Source organism: Rhinolophus sinicus, chromosome 2, assembly GCF_057876585.1.
Source record: "Rhinolophus sinicus isolate RSI-liver-muscle chromosome 2, RSI-T2T, whole genome shotgun sequence".
Taxonomy (NCBI): domain Eukaryota; kingdom Metazoa; phylum Chordata; class Mammalia; order Chiroptera; family Rhinolophidae; genus Rhinolophus; species Rhinolophus sinicus.
Genome location: NC_142502.1, coordinates 54,266,657 through 54,283,240, shown reverse-complemented (window position 1 = coordinate 54,283,240; position 16,584 = coordinate 54,266,657). Strand labels below are relative to the sequence as shown.

The following is a 16,584-nucleotide window of genomic DNA, read 5'->3' as shown; positions in this document are numbered from 1 at the left end:
GAGGCTTCAATACCCAGAAAAATGCTTAGCTCGTGCTACACATGCAAATATTTAATGAATGAATTTATAAACTGATACAAAGATCTAAAAACTGATCATATTAACAAGAAATAGAAAAATGGGCAAATAATATGATGAGATAGCTCAAGGAGAAGGAAATATCAATGGCTCTTAAACATGAAAAGATATTCAACCTCAGAGATAATAAAATAATTTTAACTTAAAATTAATATGAGATAACTGTTTAGCAATCTAACAATGATATTAAAATGTATTAACACAGTCTATAGGTGAGGCTTTGGTAAAACATGTATGCAGTATGCACATACATTGCTAGTGGGAATAAAAACAGGTAGAGCCTCTTTGAAGAAAAATTTGGCACTATATATTTAAATTACAAATGCATAGACCCTTGGCTCAGCAATCTTTCTGGGAACTTACCCACAAATAAACTTGCACACATGTAAAGTGACAAGGTTATTCACTGTATTAATGTTTACAAGTATGGAAATAACTAAGTATGCATCAGAAGGGGAGTCGTTAATAAGGTGGGGTACACATATACTACTCTGTAGATTACTTGCAACTGTAGAAAAGAATGCAGAAGCTCTCTGCACTCATATGTAAAGATCCAATACATACTACTAAATGACATAAGGTACAGAAAAATGTGAACAGTGTGCTTATTTTTGTGTACAAAGAAAATAGGAATATATTTGCTGATATCTGCATAAAACTATGGAAAAAATACAAAAAAAAGTAGATAAGAGTGGTTTCTTTGAAGGAAGGGTATGTCCTGGGCACATGGAGAACACAGCACACACAAGACTGTGTTTTGCACTTTCTAATTATTGAAATGTGAATATACCACTGGTCAAATAATTATATTTTAAAGAATAAGGAGGCTAAACTACAAGAGCAAGAGATAGGGGCACTGCTATGCAAATTAATCGTGTAAATAAATAGGCTTTTAGAGAGAATGAATGAATTACTTAAAGCAACATTTATTTTTAAATGAATATGCTTGTTAGAGAAACATTCACCTAATATTAAAGCTAATCCTCTATGGACCGCCTCTCAGTATTTAAAAGCAGTAACATGATGCCTGTTTGAAAATACGTTAGAAGTCATAGTTCCTCCTAACTTCTCAGAGTGGGGCATGTTTCAATTAGTTCAAATCATGCTTTTCGTTTACAGAAAATTCTGTGACATGCAAATTTCAGAATCTATGAATATCATGGTGTGAGGTGCTACAGGTATGAAGAATGCATTAAATCTTCACATGCGTGATCTTTCCCTATCACAAAACTAAGGAAAATTTTAAAAATCAAATTTGCTTAAATGACTTTAGAGAATGATTCCAATAAAAATGCCCTCCAATGTTAAAACAACCAAACCTTCCAGCCATCGAGCTCGATTATTAGAAAATGAGTCTTACCTTACTTCAGCTGGTGGACTTGGGGAATAGGGGTTTGCAGAACAAGCTAGAATTCTAATGACTGCTCCAGGATGATAGGTTTCCAGAACATGCACAGCTGTGGGATACACCTGTTGTTCAAAAGTAAGTTCCACATAGTCTTGGCTCTGAAAGTTCGGCGGTGTCCTCTTGAATGGCAAGGGAGCACTAGGGCACTGATCCCACCATGTTCCATAAGTTCGAAACACAGCCGTCTGAGTGAAGTCACCAGAACTTGGGAATACATTTGGTACACCCGCCAAATTCCACATGGTATAGGACATACTATTCTCACTTCCATAATGAGAGCTGAAGTCCACCACTTCTTTGGCATACTGGACCACCTCTGCATTCAAAGGGGAAGTTCTGCTGTTGGATTCTACAGTTCTATGGCTGTTCATTACTTCTCCTCTTGCAGCTGTCCTGGCTCGGCGCCGAAGGCATAAATAATAAAACATAGTCAGAACTGTTAACATGGGGAAGACTGTTGACATCTAGATGTGAATTATGAAGTTCAAAAGGTCAGATGTCCTCAGAAAGACGCATGAACTCTTTGAAGGATGTTCTAAAAAAAAAATGAATGGCTTGGTGAAGTAAAATAATTTAAATAAGCATGAATAAGGTAATAAACAGGCTTTTAACTCAAGGTAATTTCCGAGAATGAAACTGAAAAACCAAAATTCACAGTAAACGTGAATCTCTGGTATAATCTATCTAATGTGTTTTTAAGAAAACTAAGTATTAAAAATGTATACAATTTTATGCTATATGAGAAGCAAAACTAATATTATAAGGCAATGGAAGATGAATGATCCAAACCCCCCTATTTTATGCAAAATTATAGCTATCATTCAAGAAATACTAAGTCCTTGAACTTTTAAAATTAAAGTTATTTAAAATATATGGTGAACCACTAAGACAGTGCTGTAAATCCAAAAGAATCTTTGGCATTTTACAATTTCACTTTTTTAACAAATGATTCCCTATTATTAATTATTACTCATGTCCAAACACGCTAAGTACGGATTTCACATTATAGGAATATAGTTTTCTGGAGGTGACAGTTAATCCAGACAAACTAAATTAACTTCCTTACACATCACAGATCACCAGACAGTGTTTAATTTATAACTCTTAGCATTATTTGTTAGGGCAGTCCACAGCTGGCTGGCATCTGGTTTGTTGCCAGCCACTCTTAGAAATCACTCACCCCAGATAGAATGGTCACAGGATACACACAGGAAATGCAAAAGTTGGCACTCATCCATGTGGCCTGCAAATTGCATGCTGATTTCAGTTACAAATGTTGAAATGTGACATTCTTTTACCTGTAAGATGAGAGTTTTAGAAAATATTTCTATTTCCAACTTAGGAAGTCAAATATCCCAAAAAGATTTATCATAGATGAACAGTTACTTATTAGACAAACAACTTTCAAATTGAATAGGTCACATTTTTCTGAATTTGTGAACAATTAATGAATAACTAACATATATATTTTTAATTTTATGAATGTATAAATACAGTAATGAACCCTTTCTATATAGAGATTGTAAACCCACAGCTTATGAGTCAAACTATGCCAGCAGACATATTTTATTGGGACCAAATAGTGGTTTTTAAAATTTTGACTAATTTGCAACTTTTAACAGTCAAGAGGACCCCAGTTAGAAGAGGCCGCAGCTCTCTGGGTGACTGCCATTGTTCCAGCCAGCTCTACCCAGGGCTGACCTGTCTGCATCAAGTAACCTCTTGTCTACACAAACAAGGAAATCAAACATAATTATTTTTTTACCTGTAAAGTCTTAAGTTTAACTTCTCCTAAGTAAAAGAAAGGGAATGTACCAACTTTTCTTTAGTAGAGCAATGTGCTAGCCTTTCAAAATTTTAGCACTTAGATTGTGAAACATTGTAATTTATAAAACACATAAATAAGCTTATTCCTGCTATTACCTTTATATCAGATATATATCCTAGATCTACAAGGGTCTACATTAGGACTAAGTTTCTTGAAGGAGGGAATCTAGCCAAAGACCTTTGTTTCTCAAAGTACTCAGCACATACTACCGTGTTTCCCCAAATATAAGACCCAGCCAGACCATCAGGTCTAATGCATCTTTTAGAGCAAATATTAATATAAGACCCGGTCTTATTTTATTATAATACCACGTATAGTATAATATAATATAATATTGGGTATAATATAATACTGAGTCTTATATTAATTTTTGCTCCAAAAGACGCATTAGAGCTGACGGTCCGGCTAGGTCTTATTTTCCAGGAAACACGGTAAGCACAAAATATTGACATGTTGACAAAAAGGTGATAAGCAAACAAAAAAAATTATGAAACTCTAAAATAATGTAAAATTACATACTAACATGTTTGTTTCTCAATCCCAGCCAGATCCAAACTCACTAAAATGCTTGACAAAATGTAACAAATAAAACAGTAAAAAAACAGCTGCAAGTGAGGAAAATCCACAGTTGTAAGAAACAATGAGAAAAATCAAAGAGCAGAGAGCAAGAATTGAAGCTAATATGACTCATGGAACCAGGTACAGGCCTTAATGGCTATAAGGAGATTTTTTAACACCCATGCAGAAAGGTCATTTCAAGCCACAGGTCACATTAGGAAGTACGTTCATAAAGCCAAAGCTAAGGAAAAAGATCGCCCTATCCAAGAAACCAGGAGTATGGAAACTTAGCTCACTGGCCAGGAAGCCCAAGTAGACATGAATGAAATCCACTTAGGCAACGGGGAAAGTCACCAGAGTGAAATCAGAACCCCGTTCGGCATGTACCATGCACAGACTGGGGGCCTAAATTCATACTATCTTTATGGTGTAGAATCCACACTAACCCCCAAACCAAAACACTTACAAAGAAAAAGTCCTGAACTAGTAACACGTTAGGACCTGTTAGGGGCAGATGGGAAACCTCTTTGCAGGGATGCTTCCACAGCACAGGACAAATTAAACCCTTTCTAAGATGTATCACATTCAAAACCTACTGCCCACAAGAGAAAATGAACCACGGTGAGGGGCAGTCCAGCAGGTAGACTAACTGGAAAAACTGGCACCCCAAGAACAAGCAATAATAGCACAATGTGAACAAGACATTTTCTGGAGAAGAGTAACAAAGCGTGTATTAAAATACAGAAGGTGTTTCTGCAGCGCATGTTCCCAGTGCTGATGTATCATGAATCAACAAATCAGATTCGCCTCAGGACATGTAACACCAAGTGCTGAAGTATAGGTCATGTTACAAAGGTGGGAAAAAGTCATTATCTAGGATATCATTTGCTTATTCAAACATTTCACCTGCCACAAGTATAAATCCCACAAGTAAAAAAAAAATTTCACAACTGCACAAACCTCTAATCTTTAACAGCAAAACTTGAAAAGATACAACTCTTCCTTTTACCATATATACCAAAGTAGGCCCCCAGGTAAATTAAAAAGAATAGTTTTCCAAAGAATTACTTGTTTGCTCACTTTCTTAAAAGAAAAAGAACTAATGAAGTAAATTTAAACTATAAAAATGAAATGTGGGGAATAAAGACCAATGCACAAGTATCCAACTCAACTGATAGATCAGCTGATTTGGAAGACTGGATGTTTTACTCCTGGAAATCTTCAAGAGAAGGACAGAATACCACCTGCCAAAGTGGACGCGTGAATTTGGCTGTATAATCTTTGGACATCACTGCTCAATCCATAGTCTATAAATTGCTTCCACTAAGCTCCATTCACTTTCTTTATAAAACTGAATTTATCACAAAGTAAAAGTTTTACAAACCAAAAAAACACCTCCAAAATAAGGTATCATCATTCATGTGAATGTTCACCATCATTCTTGGCAAAAAAATTGAGACAAATTGTGAAAGTCAAATTCTATTTGACATACCAAACCACAAACTTTGTAACTGTTTCCCAGTGAGCTTTTACCACTGTGGATTATGGGATAATATCAAAAGCAGCAAGACTGTCATATGGACAATATCATTTTAAGACTGTGTTAAAGTTAAATACAATTTTGCACTGAGGCAACATATAAAAATGAGTTATAAACTGTAAATATATATGTTTAAATTTCTTTAGTATACAAGAGAAATGTAAATGGATGCTTTACTTTTTTTCCAACTATGAATAACAATTTTTAGAGTTAATTTTTTGTGAGATGAAGCTAAACATGACAAAATAAATTTCTGAAAGGAGAAAAAGCAGGGTATAAAACACTGAAAAAGCAAATATATTTATTCTTTTATCAGCAATACAATTCAGAAAAATGCAACGAAGTTAAAACCTGTTTTTGAAAAAAAACAAGACATAGAAATAAAAAAGAGGAACGTGCAAACCCATTGCAAACATCCTTCATTGATTCTAAACTCCTTTGCAGTCAACTAAGAGGATACACAAAAGCGTTTTGGGGTGGGGAAGAACATATGGAGAAGAAAGGACAGCTCACTCTTTTCCCTGGGAAATGAAGCTGCAGAAGGGAAGAGAGCTATAGTCTCAGGACACATGTGGGCAGCTACAACTGATACAAAGTCCAAACTGTCCAGGCACATCTGGAGTTTTGCCAAGGCATGGAGGCAATTTGTGATAACCAATAAACATCCCAATAGTCAATAAACCCAATGCAGAAGATACCATAACTCTATTTTGTGAGGGGAACGGGATTCAAAAACAAAGTGATTTTTCCCACTTTGTGCAAATAAATAATTATTAGTCTTGTACACTAAATTTGTCCAAAAGGGTGATCATAAAATATACCTTTTGGGAGACATTTTCTTTTCCAGTTCATTCAAAATGCTGCTTTAATTTTAAAGACTCTCACAACATATATAAATATTATTTTCCATTTAACAAAGAGTCTAAATTAGAAATAGGGTGATCTTTGTTTCATTAATTGTTTAATCCAAACACTGATCAACAATGATTGAGGTGAGAAATTCTCTGTAACACACTGAACTTTTTTACTAGCATCATCAAGGAATACAAAATAATAGCCATTTTAACTTGTATCATGAGACTTCCATACTCCTTGGGAAACAACTTGCTTTATAGGGCATGATTTTATTACAACTTTATTTTCAACTACATCTTTCATATTATAAAATGCTTAACAAAGTTAAATAATACAATTACAGAGAAAGCACTAACAGTGGAAAAGAGAAATTAAGAGGTATAGACAAGGGAGAACATATGTTTACTACTGAGATTTGAAGTGAGATGGGGAATCGATGAGGCGGAGAGAAGCAGGATGGCAGGAACTGCAGAGAAGACGGCTTGTGCTTCGGCAGAGGAAAACGAAGGGAGGAAATGGACTTTTCATGAAATAAACAAAAGGAGGCAATGGGAATGAACTTGAGCCAGGACCACCCAAAAGCTAGGTTCATAGAGTGATGAAAGAACCTGGAAAACACGATGAAAACTCAAAAGAGGATTCTTAACTTAAAGCGAAAAGATACAGAAAAAGATAAAATGGACAGACAATAAAGGTATAGTCATGTACTGAAGGCAAGTCACAACACAAATCTTACTTGCGAAATATCCCACAGAGACATGTCAACGAAATGAGAGGGGGGTAAAAAGAGCATTTAGGCAGCTTTGCAGCCTAATACTAAAATGAAAGAGTGCATAATGTGGTAACAAATCAAGAAAAAAGGTGGAACCTTAAATGTTATTATATTTCTGTATCCTGCTAAAACTGATCAAGAGATACTATTTTGAGGAAACGACTTTTCTGGTTGAATCTAGAAATCAAGACATGGAGGAATGAAGGAAATTATCAATCGAGAAGAGTGGAAGTATACTTGAATTTGGTGCACAGCTAACACTCATAACCAGCCCTCTGTCCTGGCCTGCCCGTCTAGGTTTCCGTGGCACCACAGGCTCTTATATCTCCTTCCGCCTCTCAGATAACTGCTTCTCAGTCCTCTCTGAGTTGCCTTCTTCCTCATTCTCAAATGTATAGAGGTACCATTAAAGGACGGCTGTCTTGCTGATAAAATGATACACAAGAACGCTCTACCTCCCTTGGCACTAGTCTTTTCCCTCTCCCCTCTACTTCCACATACCCACTCACGTGCGGCACATCCACCAGAATTACTCCTCTGCTTTCCCACCTGAGCGTCTCCAAGCCTGCCACCCAGGCTGAGTTGCCCTGGAATGCCCTTGCTCTTCCTCAGCTTGGCACCTTTTTTCATCCTTTAAGGTCAGGTGCAGACCTTATCCATCACCCACTTTTTGTTTGCTCATTCATGTTATCTGTCATTTCCTATATGCTGAGATAATTTTCTACTCAGACTATGAATTCTTCAGGTTCAGAGAATGTGTCTTAATTATAAGTACACCTATAGGACCTAGCACAGGCCAATACATTCTCAATAAACATTTGTTATGTTTTTTGAATACTGGCCGAGAAGATGGCAGGAGAGAATGAACATAACACAGAAACGAAACCAGTGATTCTTCCAGATAAAGTACATGTAGACCAAACAATGAAAAAAAGTCCCTTTCCTTGATATAGAGAAAAAGAGGGGGAAAATGGATCATAAAAACCAAAACACAATAGGTAAGAATCAAATGTATGACCTTCTTTGAAGCCATTTAATAAGGAATAGTATACATATTGAAATTTTACTGTTCAAAGAGAATGTAAAAAAGTAGTAACTTCTGTTAGTACAAAAGCAGCCCAAGTACGGAAAAGACTTGACCTTGCCCACAAAGAAACTGATTGAAATTAAAGAAAAATTCATGAAAGAAATGATTGCAGAGGTAAAGAAAGCTATTTTCTCAAATACAATGATTTTTTTTTTAACACTCTAAACCTGTGTTAAGACCATAAGGTGATTATGGGAAACTGGAAAAACTGGATGAAAAAGTTCTTTAAAAAGGGGATAACTTAAGAGCAAGATGGAACAGACAGTTCATAAAAGGCAGTAAGAGCAAGGGTAAAAACACAGGTTGATGTTGTTCTGGTATTAGATATGCTGGGGAGGAGCAAAGGCTGAGTATTAGCCAAAGCATCCTTTTTCTTCATCATAATTATTTACATTCCAATGTACTACACTGAAAAAATGTAACATTGTCAGGAGACTACTGGGGTAGAATATTATGACTTTATGTGCCTCTCTTTTCCTCTAAGTAAATTTTCCTCCAATGAAAACATTTTTTATTATGATTCCAATTTTTAAACAAGTTCTCAATATAGAATAAATAGGTAGAGTTCTTAACTAAACCAGGTGGATGAACAGGGAGAATACAACCTTCTATCCAGCTTCAAAGCTTCCTGGAAATCCAGGCAAATAAAGCAGAAGTCCAGGGCACCAACAAGAACGAAAAACCTAAAGGTGGAGGGAAAATCAAAGAGGCAAACAGTACCTCGCTCTCTCCAGGAATCAAAGCAGGCCTCAAAAATACAAAAAGTACTGGGACACACGTGGCTCTTCAAAACTTCTAGAGTTAATGAACAAATGGCGAGGACTTACTAAGAAGTGCTAAGAAGTCAAACTAGGAATGAACTTGTCAGAAAACAAGGGATAAAATTTAGAATTTAAACTAGAATTTGATAATGGTCAATATTCTGTAAAATATTTTCTCCTCATCCTTTCCTAAACAAGCCTATCTAAACTTATGAAGTATTCCAGGGGCATTTTCAGAACTGGCAGGGGTGTTAGTAATCTTCAGCAGCAAGGAAAAGGAATTAAGGAGTCAATTTTTTGTTTGTTTTGTTTTGTTTTAAAGCCGAGCTGTAGGAGACATGAATTGTGATTTTCGGATACTATCGATCTGGAAACCCTCTTCCTGCCCAAGGTACTATGTCACCGAGTGACAAAGGACATGCTTCTAATTATACAGGTATGACAATATAACATCTTAGATAATGTATTATCTATAGTTTACCTTTTCCTAATTATTTAATGATGCATAAGAATAAATCATCTGGATGGGAAGAACTACATAATTAGAATAACCCTAAATCTTTAGCAGATACATGATGTATATTTAACTAAAACCTAGAATATAACTAAAAAATTAGGGATCTCTGGTTGAGGATAATTTTAATGGAATCACTGAAGACAGAAAAAAAATCTCTTTCTAGCTATGAAAACTACAAAGTAGGTGTGAATTTACTTTAGCCAAACACTAGCTCTACATTTTCGTACATTAAATAAACAGCATTTTACGTAGTAAAAACATACTGAATTTAGTTAGCCTTCCTAACAAAAATCCAAGTACAGGTCATAGGTAGTATGTCACCGCTAGCCATTCAAATTAAAAAGCAATTAACTAAAACAGTGTAATACTGTTAAATTAACTTTGGGGAATAATTTACACTCCAAAAAAATGCACTCTATTTTAAGTATACAATTCAATGAGCTCTGACACAGACATACACTGTGTTTCCCCGAAAATAAGACCGGGTCTTATATGAAGTTGCGCTCCAAAAGACACATTAGGTCTTATGCTCAGGGGATGTCATCCTGAAAAATCATGCTAGGGCTTATTTTCCGGTTAGGTCTTAATTTCAGAGAAAAACATTACCAACGTAACGACCGCCAAACCAAGATACAGAATATTTCTATCAGCCCAAAAGACCCCCTGGTGTCACCTCTCAACCACCAATCCACTCTCTATGCCAAGTGAAAACTGATCTGCTTCGTGTCACTATAAATCAGATTGTCCTCTACTCTAGAGTTAGGTATTAGTGAAATATATATGTATTCCTTTGTCTGTTTTGCTCAGCATATCTTTGAAATTTATCCCAGTTACGTATTTCAGGCATTTGCTCCTTTTTATCGCCAGGTCATATCTATTATATGGACATATCCATTCACGTGTTGATAGACATTTGGGTTATTTCTAGTGCCAAAATATTTCCAAACAGGCTGTAGCATTTTCCATGTCTACCAGCGATATATGAGAGTTCTAGCTGCTTCACACCCTCACCAACAGTTAAGGTTGTCAGTCTGCAGCCATTCCAGTATGTGGGTGATAATATCTTGTGCTTTCAATTTCCATTTCTCAATTGACTAGTAATGATGTGGAGCATCTTTTCAGGTTCTTCTTTACCATTTGTATCTTCTGTAGTGGAATGTCTATTTTGCTGGTTTTTTAAATCAGTTTTTTTCGTTTTCTTACTATTGACTTGTAAGAGTTCTTTACACATTCTAAATACAATCTTTATCAGATATGTGGTTTGCAGATATTTCTCTCAGTCTGTGCTTGCCTTTTCATCTATTTGATAATATCTTTTAAAAAGTTTTCACATTTTTATTGTTTACCTTTTTTTTTTCTTTTATGGCCTATTCTTGTATGTCCTAGCAAACATTCTTTATAGTAGTATTAAGGATAGTGTCAAAAGGGCAAACCCTGGGACAAAGAGTATTTAGTATTTTACATGTGGGAAGAGTTAACTACAGATTAATCAAATTTTAAGATGATATCAAATTGGATGCTGCAAACGCTTGCAGTGGGAATGCCAAATAAAACCACTTTGGAAAAGTATAGCAGTTCATTAAAAAGTTCAACATACCCTTATGAAACCATCTAGCAATCCCATTCCTAGGTATTTACCCAACTGTACTGAAAATGTACATTTAAAACAAAAACCTGTTCACAAATGTTTATAGCTGATTTATTCGTAATCACTCCAACCTGGAAACATCTAAGACTGTCTCAACAGATGAATGGATACATAGTGGTACACCCATACAATGAAATACTACTCAACAACAGAAAGGAATGAACACTGATTCAGGCAAGAACATAAATGCATCTTAAAGCTATTTTGTAAGTGAAAGAAGCCACACCCAAGGGCTCCCTATTGTTTAACTTCATTTATGTGATACTCTGGAAAAGGCGAAGCTATAGGGGAGGCAAACAGATCAGTGGTTGCGGTGAAGTCAGGGGAGAAGACTGGGCTGAGCACAATAACTGAAAAGGGCCTCACAAAGGAATTCTTAAGGCAATGGAACTGTTCCATATGCCTTTGTTTTCAGTGTTTCTTTTGGACCCAAACAAGTCAAGTTGGAGATCTGATACCCTAGGATCAGCTTGTTTACAGGTGTCCTATGAGTCAGTTCTTGACCAACACACCCTGAAAGATATTCACTACGAAGTTGCCGTGTCCTGCCCTTCATTCTGGGATTCAGCCTGATCCCAGAACCCCAACCACTCCCCTGGCCTTAGGGTACTACCTGTCCAGAAAAGAGAATAGTGACTTTCAGGACTTTAGAAACTAGACTCCCAACCAGAAACAAACCCATCAGTATGTATCTGCATTTATATATATGAGTAGAATTCACCACCTCAAACACCGGGGAAACAAGTTCAACTACTAGAGCAAATGGTCTCCACTAAAAGTTAATGCAGGGGCAGCCGGTTGCTCAGTTGGTTGGAGAGCAGTGCTCTTAACAACAAGGTTGCCGGTTCGATCCCCACATGGCCCACTGTGATCTGTGCCCTCCACAACTAGATTGAAACAACTACGTGACCTGGAGCTGATGGGTCCTGAAAAACACACTTAAACAGATAAAAGTTAAAAAAAAAAAGTTAATGCAAAAAAATAAGCAAATAGTTTTAAAATAATAACTATCACCTTTCGTGTGAATTCATAGGGTATAGGATCCATAAAATAAGGGCAAGCTAATGAAAAAAAATTTTAAAGTTCTCAGAAATTGAAAACATTGTGGCAAACATAAATTGAAAATGAAAATGAAAAAAATGATAAGTGACCTAGAACCCGGAAGCAAGAAACCTAATATTCATATAAAATTAATTCAAGAGACTGAAGCTCACAAAAACTCAAGGAAATGCTAGATCATGTAATATTTTAGAAATTCTAAAGAAAAAAAATACTAATTCAAACTCTTATTCACATAGAAAACAAACAAAATGAAAAGTATTTATGAACATGCAGGTGTGCGTCCCAAAACTCTTCTTAAAAACATGACTTAAGAAAATATTCTAGTCACAAAAACAAAGTAAATAATTTTAAAAAGGGGAAGACATAATTATCAAGTAATCAGTGACCTTGCAGTTAAATCTAAACCATTACAGATACAGTACTGGTAAAGTTGAAAGGAATGGTTAGAGAGAAAAAACAGAAGCAATGTAAAAAGGAAATAAATTCAATTGATCCAAGAATGGGGGGAAGGCAAGGAGTCAAAGTCTCACCTTATTAAATGGAGGTATGAGGGTAACAGAAAGTCAATTATAGATGGTTCTAGAATTTTCAAATTTGCAGGGGATGGGGAAAAAAGTAAATATGAATAGGTTAAATTTTCCTATTAAAAGATAAACCGTTTTTCACAAAGGATCTTTGTGATAGAATAGTATTTTGACTATGGTGGTTGTCACAAGTTCTACATAAAATTGCAGAGAACTAAACACACACACAGGTGCATGTAAAACTGATGAAATCTCAGTATGATCTGTAGCTTGTATCAATGTCAATTTCCTGTGCTATAGTTATACAAGAAGTTATCATAGGAGGAAAAAGAACGAAGTATACACAGGAACTCTATTGTTTCTTATAACTGCATGTGAATCTATAATTATCTTTTTAAAAAATAATTTTTTAACAATGCAAAAAAATAAAGACAAACTTTCAAATTGGAAGGAGTGAAGACTGAAAGGAGAATAAAAGTCCAGCTATAGGCTGTTTGATGTTTTTAAGGGAAGCAAGTAAAGCAAAATAATATAGAGATGGAAAATAAACATGGGCAATAAAGATCTATCTGGTATACACAAAACTGACAGAGATGGCAATAGTAATATCAGACAATGAAACTCCAAGGCAAAAATCATTCATTACACAGGACAAAAAAAGATATTTTATATTTTGTAAGATTAAAATCCACTAAACAAACAACTACACATAGTAATCTATAAGGATAAATTCAACCAAATTCATAGTCACAGTAGGAAACTAACATATTTTGCTTACTGATGTGTCAGTTTCGAGAAAACAATACATAAAGATATAGTATGTCATAATAGATGTGTCAAATCAAAACAACAGGGAAAGGACAGCCTGGCAAAAATGTTTTGGGAAACGTCCAGACATTTAGAAAAGTAAATTTAGAATATTATCATAGCAACCATTTTTTAAAATCTAAATATATAATACAAAATATCCAATATGAGAATACATATAAAGAGTATTTTAATAACCTTGGGGTGGAAACTCAGAGTCTATAAATGAAGAAAACAGCAGAACTGACAACTTATATATTAAAGATTTCCTTTAACAAAAGCTCCCAGAAACAGCATTGAAAGAACAGACTATGTAAAAACGCTCGCAAATGAGGAACCAAGTCATTAATAGCCACTACACATAAAGAGCTATTACAGATCAATAAGAAAAAGAGAAACACTTCAACAGAAAACTACGCAAAGAGAACACAAACAGGTAAGTAACAAAATATAAATGGCTAATGAACATTTACATATATTCAATTCCATTAATAAGCAAAGAAATGCAGAGTTAAAACAGTAATACAATAGTATTTTTCATCCATAAAGTTACTAAAATGTAAAAAATGACTATCATTTTAGCAGCGATTGTTTTTGAGACAATTCTTCACAGGTGTCTCACATTTCTGCATGTCTGATATGCAGGTACACTGTCTTCGTTACAGACTATCTTTTCAAGGATATATAAGCATCTCAAACAGCTTGGCAGATAGAGGGAGGTCTACTTCTGGAGCAGCAGGTAGGTTTGTTTACTCTCCAGCATAATAAAGGTAATGCCTCTCACTAGCGCAAAGATTAGGCAGGTTTACTTGCAGCCTATTATGAAAGATTTGGGTTCCCTAAACTCAGGACTCCTTTCCTGTAATGCAATCTACTGTGTGTTCTAGAATCATCTGACCCTCGTCACATCACCCTGTGGAAATTAGGGGTCAAGGAAGCAGCACAAGAAAATGATAATCCTCTGGCTACTGTTACTGCTGTGCTTTGTCTTTGACCCAGGAGTCTCATGTCTTCTGCCAGCATCCGAGACTGTTAGCTTGAAGTAGGGTAAAATCTCAGCCTTCACAATTCCTATCAATGATATGGCAGCAACAGCATTCCCAAACATTGTATAAATTTATTCTTACAACACCTTTTGAAGAGCAATATGGAACAATTTGTCATAATTTAAAACGTATGTACCCTTTGACCAAGCACTTCTGGGTTATTCCTACAATGAAATACCAAAAACACTGTAAATAGATAATGTTATATGCACTGACATAGAAAGATTTTCATCAGTTATTACTAACTGGAAGTTATAAATAACTATATAGAGTAAACTGCCATTTATGAAACAAATGTAGACTTATACACATGTATTTTTAATGTCTTGAAAGAGAGAGAACAAATGATTAAACAGTGATCTCTGTGGAACTGGGTTACTGGGCAGGTGGATACACAACACTTTTACTTTCTCCTTTGGCTACTCTGCATGTATTACTTGATTTTTTTTAAAAGAATGTATACATTTCTTTTATGATCTAATAATGTTTTTAAGTATCTATTATATTTAAGATGTCCAGTTGGGGTGGTAAAATACAAATAGACATGGGTCTCAGGGATCACTTCTATATGCATTTACCACTTAGAGCTGCTGAAATCAGGTACATAACATACTGAGTCAGAGCTGATGAGGAGAACAATACACTTACTAATACACAATGCAAGTCAGAGATTTTGAATTGAGCTGCTTCTCCATGTACAACTCCGAAGAGCAACTCTACATGGAGTTCGGAATTAGCAAGAGAAAGGATTTAGTCACAGCTAATAATGATTCCACTGACCATGAGAAAAGCGACCTAAAAAATAATTTCAAGAATAAGCAAGAAACTTTAAAGGGAGGGGTAAAAAAAAGGAAATCAACATACCCCACTAAATGTGTTCATTCCAAAAATATTTAGTGATGCCTACAAGATGCCAGGCATTGTTTGAATCCCTAGACATTCAAACACATCATAAAGCTCGAGTAATAAGAGCAGCATGGTATCAGCAAAGGAAGCCAGTCCACTGAACAACAGTTCAGAAGTCCCAAGCATATACCAGGATTAGGGGCTAGGATAAACAGTATGTATCAGTAGGGAAAAACAGAATTCAACAAATGACGATGGGGTCATTCACTAACAATTTGGGGGGCAGGGGGAGTTAGAGCCTTACTTCCTTTCTTACATTAAAATATAATTGAGGTAAGTTAAAAATGTAAATATGAAGAATAAGACCATTAAAAAGTACTAGAAGAAAACAGAGCAGGATATTTATACACAATTCATGCAAAAGGTCTAAGAGGATACCAGAGTTAGAACCTTGAAGTTAAAACGTATTATGCTAATTACAGGAAAATTAAGAGGATGAGGCCATGAGCAAACACAGTAGAGGCCGTTTTTTGTTAACTGACCCTATTTCAAAGTACAAGATAAGCAGTTAGCATTGTACAGAGGACTAAAATTACATTACTGGATCATGGTGTTAGTGGAAAGAAATTAACCATCTCAGTGAGCTGACCCTTCTGATTTTCAAGTCGTAGCAAAAGGGAAAAGCATGAAAATACAGGGTTCAGAAAAGCCAAAATTTAGGAAAGCAGTTAAAAAAAAAAGTAGGTACTCAGAAAGGAAGTGTGTGGCAAAAGGAATTCAATTCTAATGAACAATTAAAGAATGTCTCCTATGGGGTGATGCACTACCCCCAAGAACTTACTACTGTCTAATAAAGGACTATAGGTGTGTTGACATATAAGGAACATTTCCCTCTACTCAACCAACAGGTACACTATGTAATACAGGATAAAAGTAGCATGAAGTGAGATTTAAGGGGGGAAAAAATGTGCCTATATTCTGAACTGAAGAACTGAGGCGTACCCACCAGGAAGCCGTAAAGGCTGCTTGTGTCATCGAACAGACAAGCAAGACCCCGCACCTAGTGTTGGCCCTACAGAGCATAAAGCCAGACACAGTACGCTGCCAACGCAACCACCTGACTACAGGTTTCTATCATGACTTTCTAATTATTCGTGTATTTCAATTAGTGGCTGCCTCCCGACTTCGTGGCAATGAGCATTTGGGAAACCATCAAGGAAGTCTAAAACCACTCCCCTTGCCAACAT

The 16,584-nt window shown here is 35.7% G+C and overlaps 1 protein-coding gene across 2 annotated transcripts in view; it reads right to left on the bottom strand.

Moving 5' to 3' along the window:
* The window catches only part of FBXL4 (F-box and leucine rich repeat protein 4), a 67,895-nt gene that overhangs the window by 50,676 nt on the left and 635 nt on the right, over positions 1–16,584 (bottom strand). Inside the window, exons 2-3 of one of the 2 annotated variants that reach the window (XM_019743411.3) lie at positions 2,667–2,784; positions 1,439–2,021 (exon numbers count right to left, since the gene is read on the bottom strand). In XM_019743411.3, the coding sequence (XP_019598970.1) occupies positions 1,439–1,950 (512 nt within the window). In that variant the 5' untranslated portion in view covers positions 1,951–2,021; positions 2,667–2,784. The remainder of the gene's footprint in view (positions 1–1,438; positions 2,022–2,666; positions 2,785–16,584) is intronic. The other variant, XM_019743414.3, reaches the window with a different exon arrangement.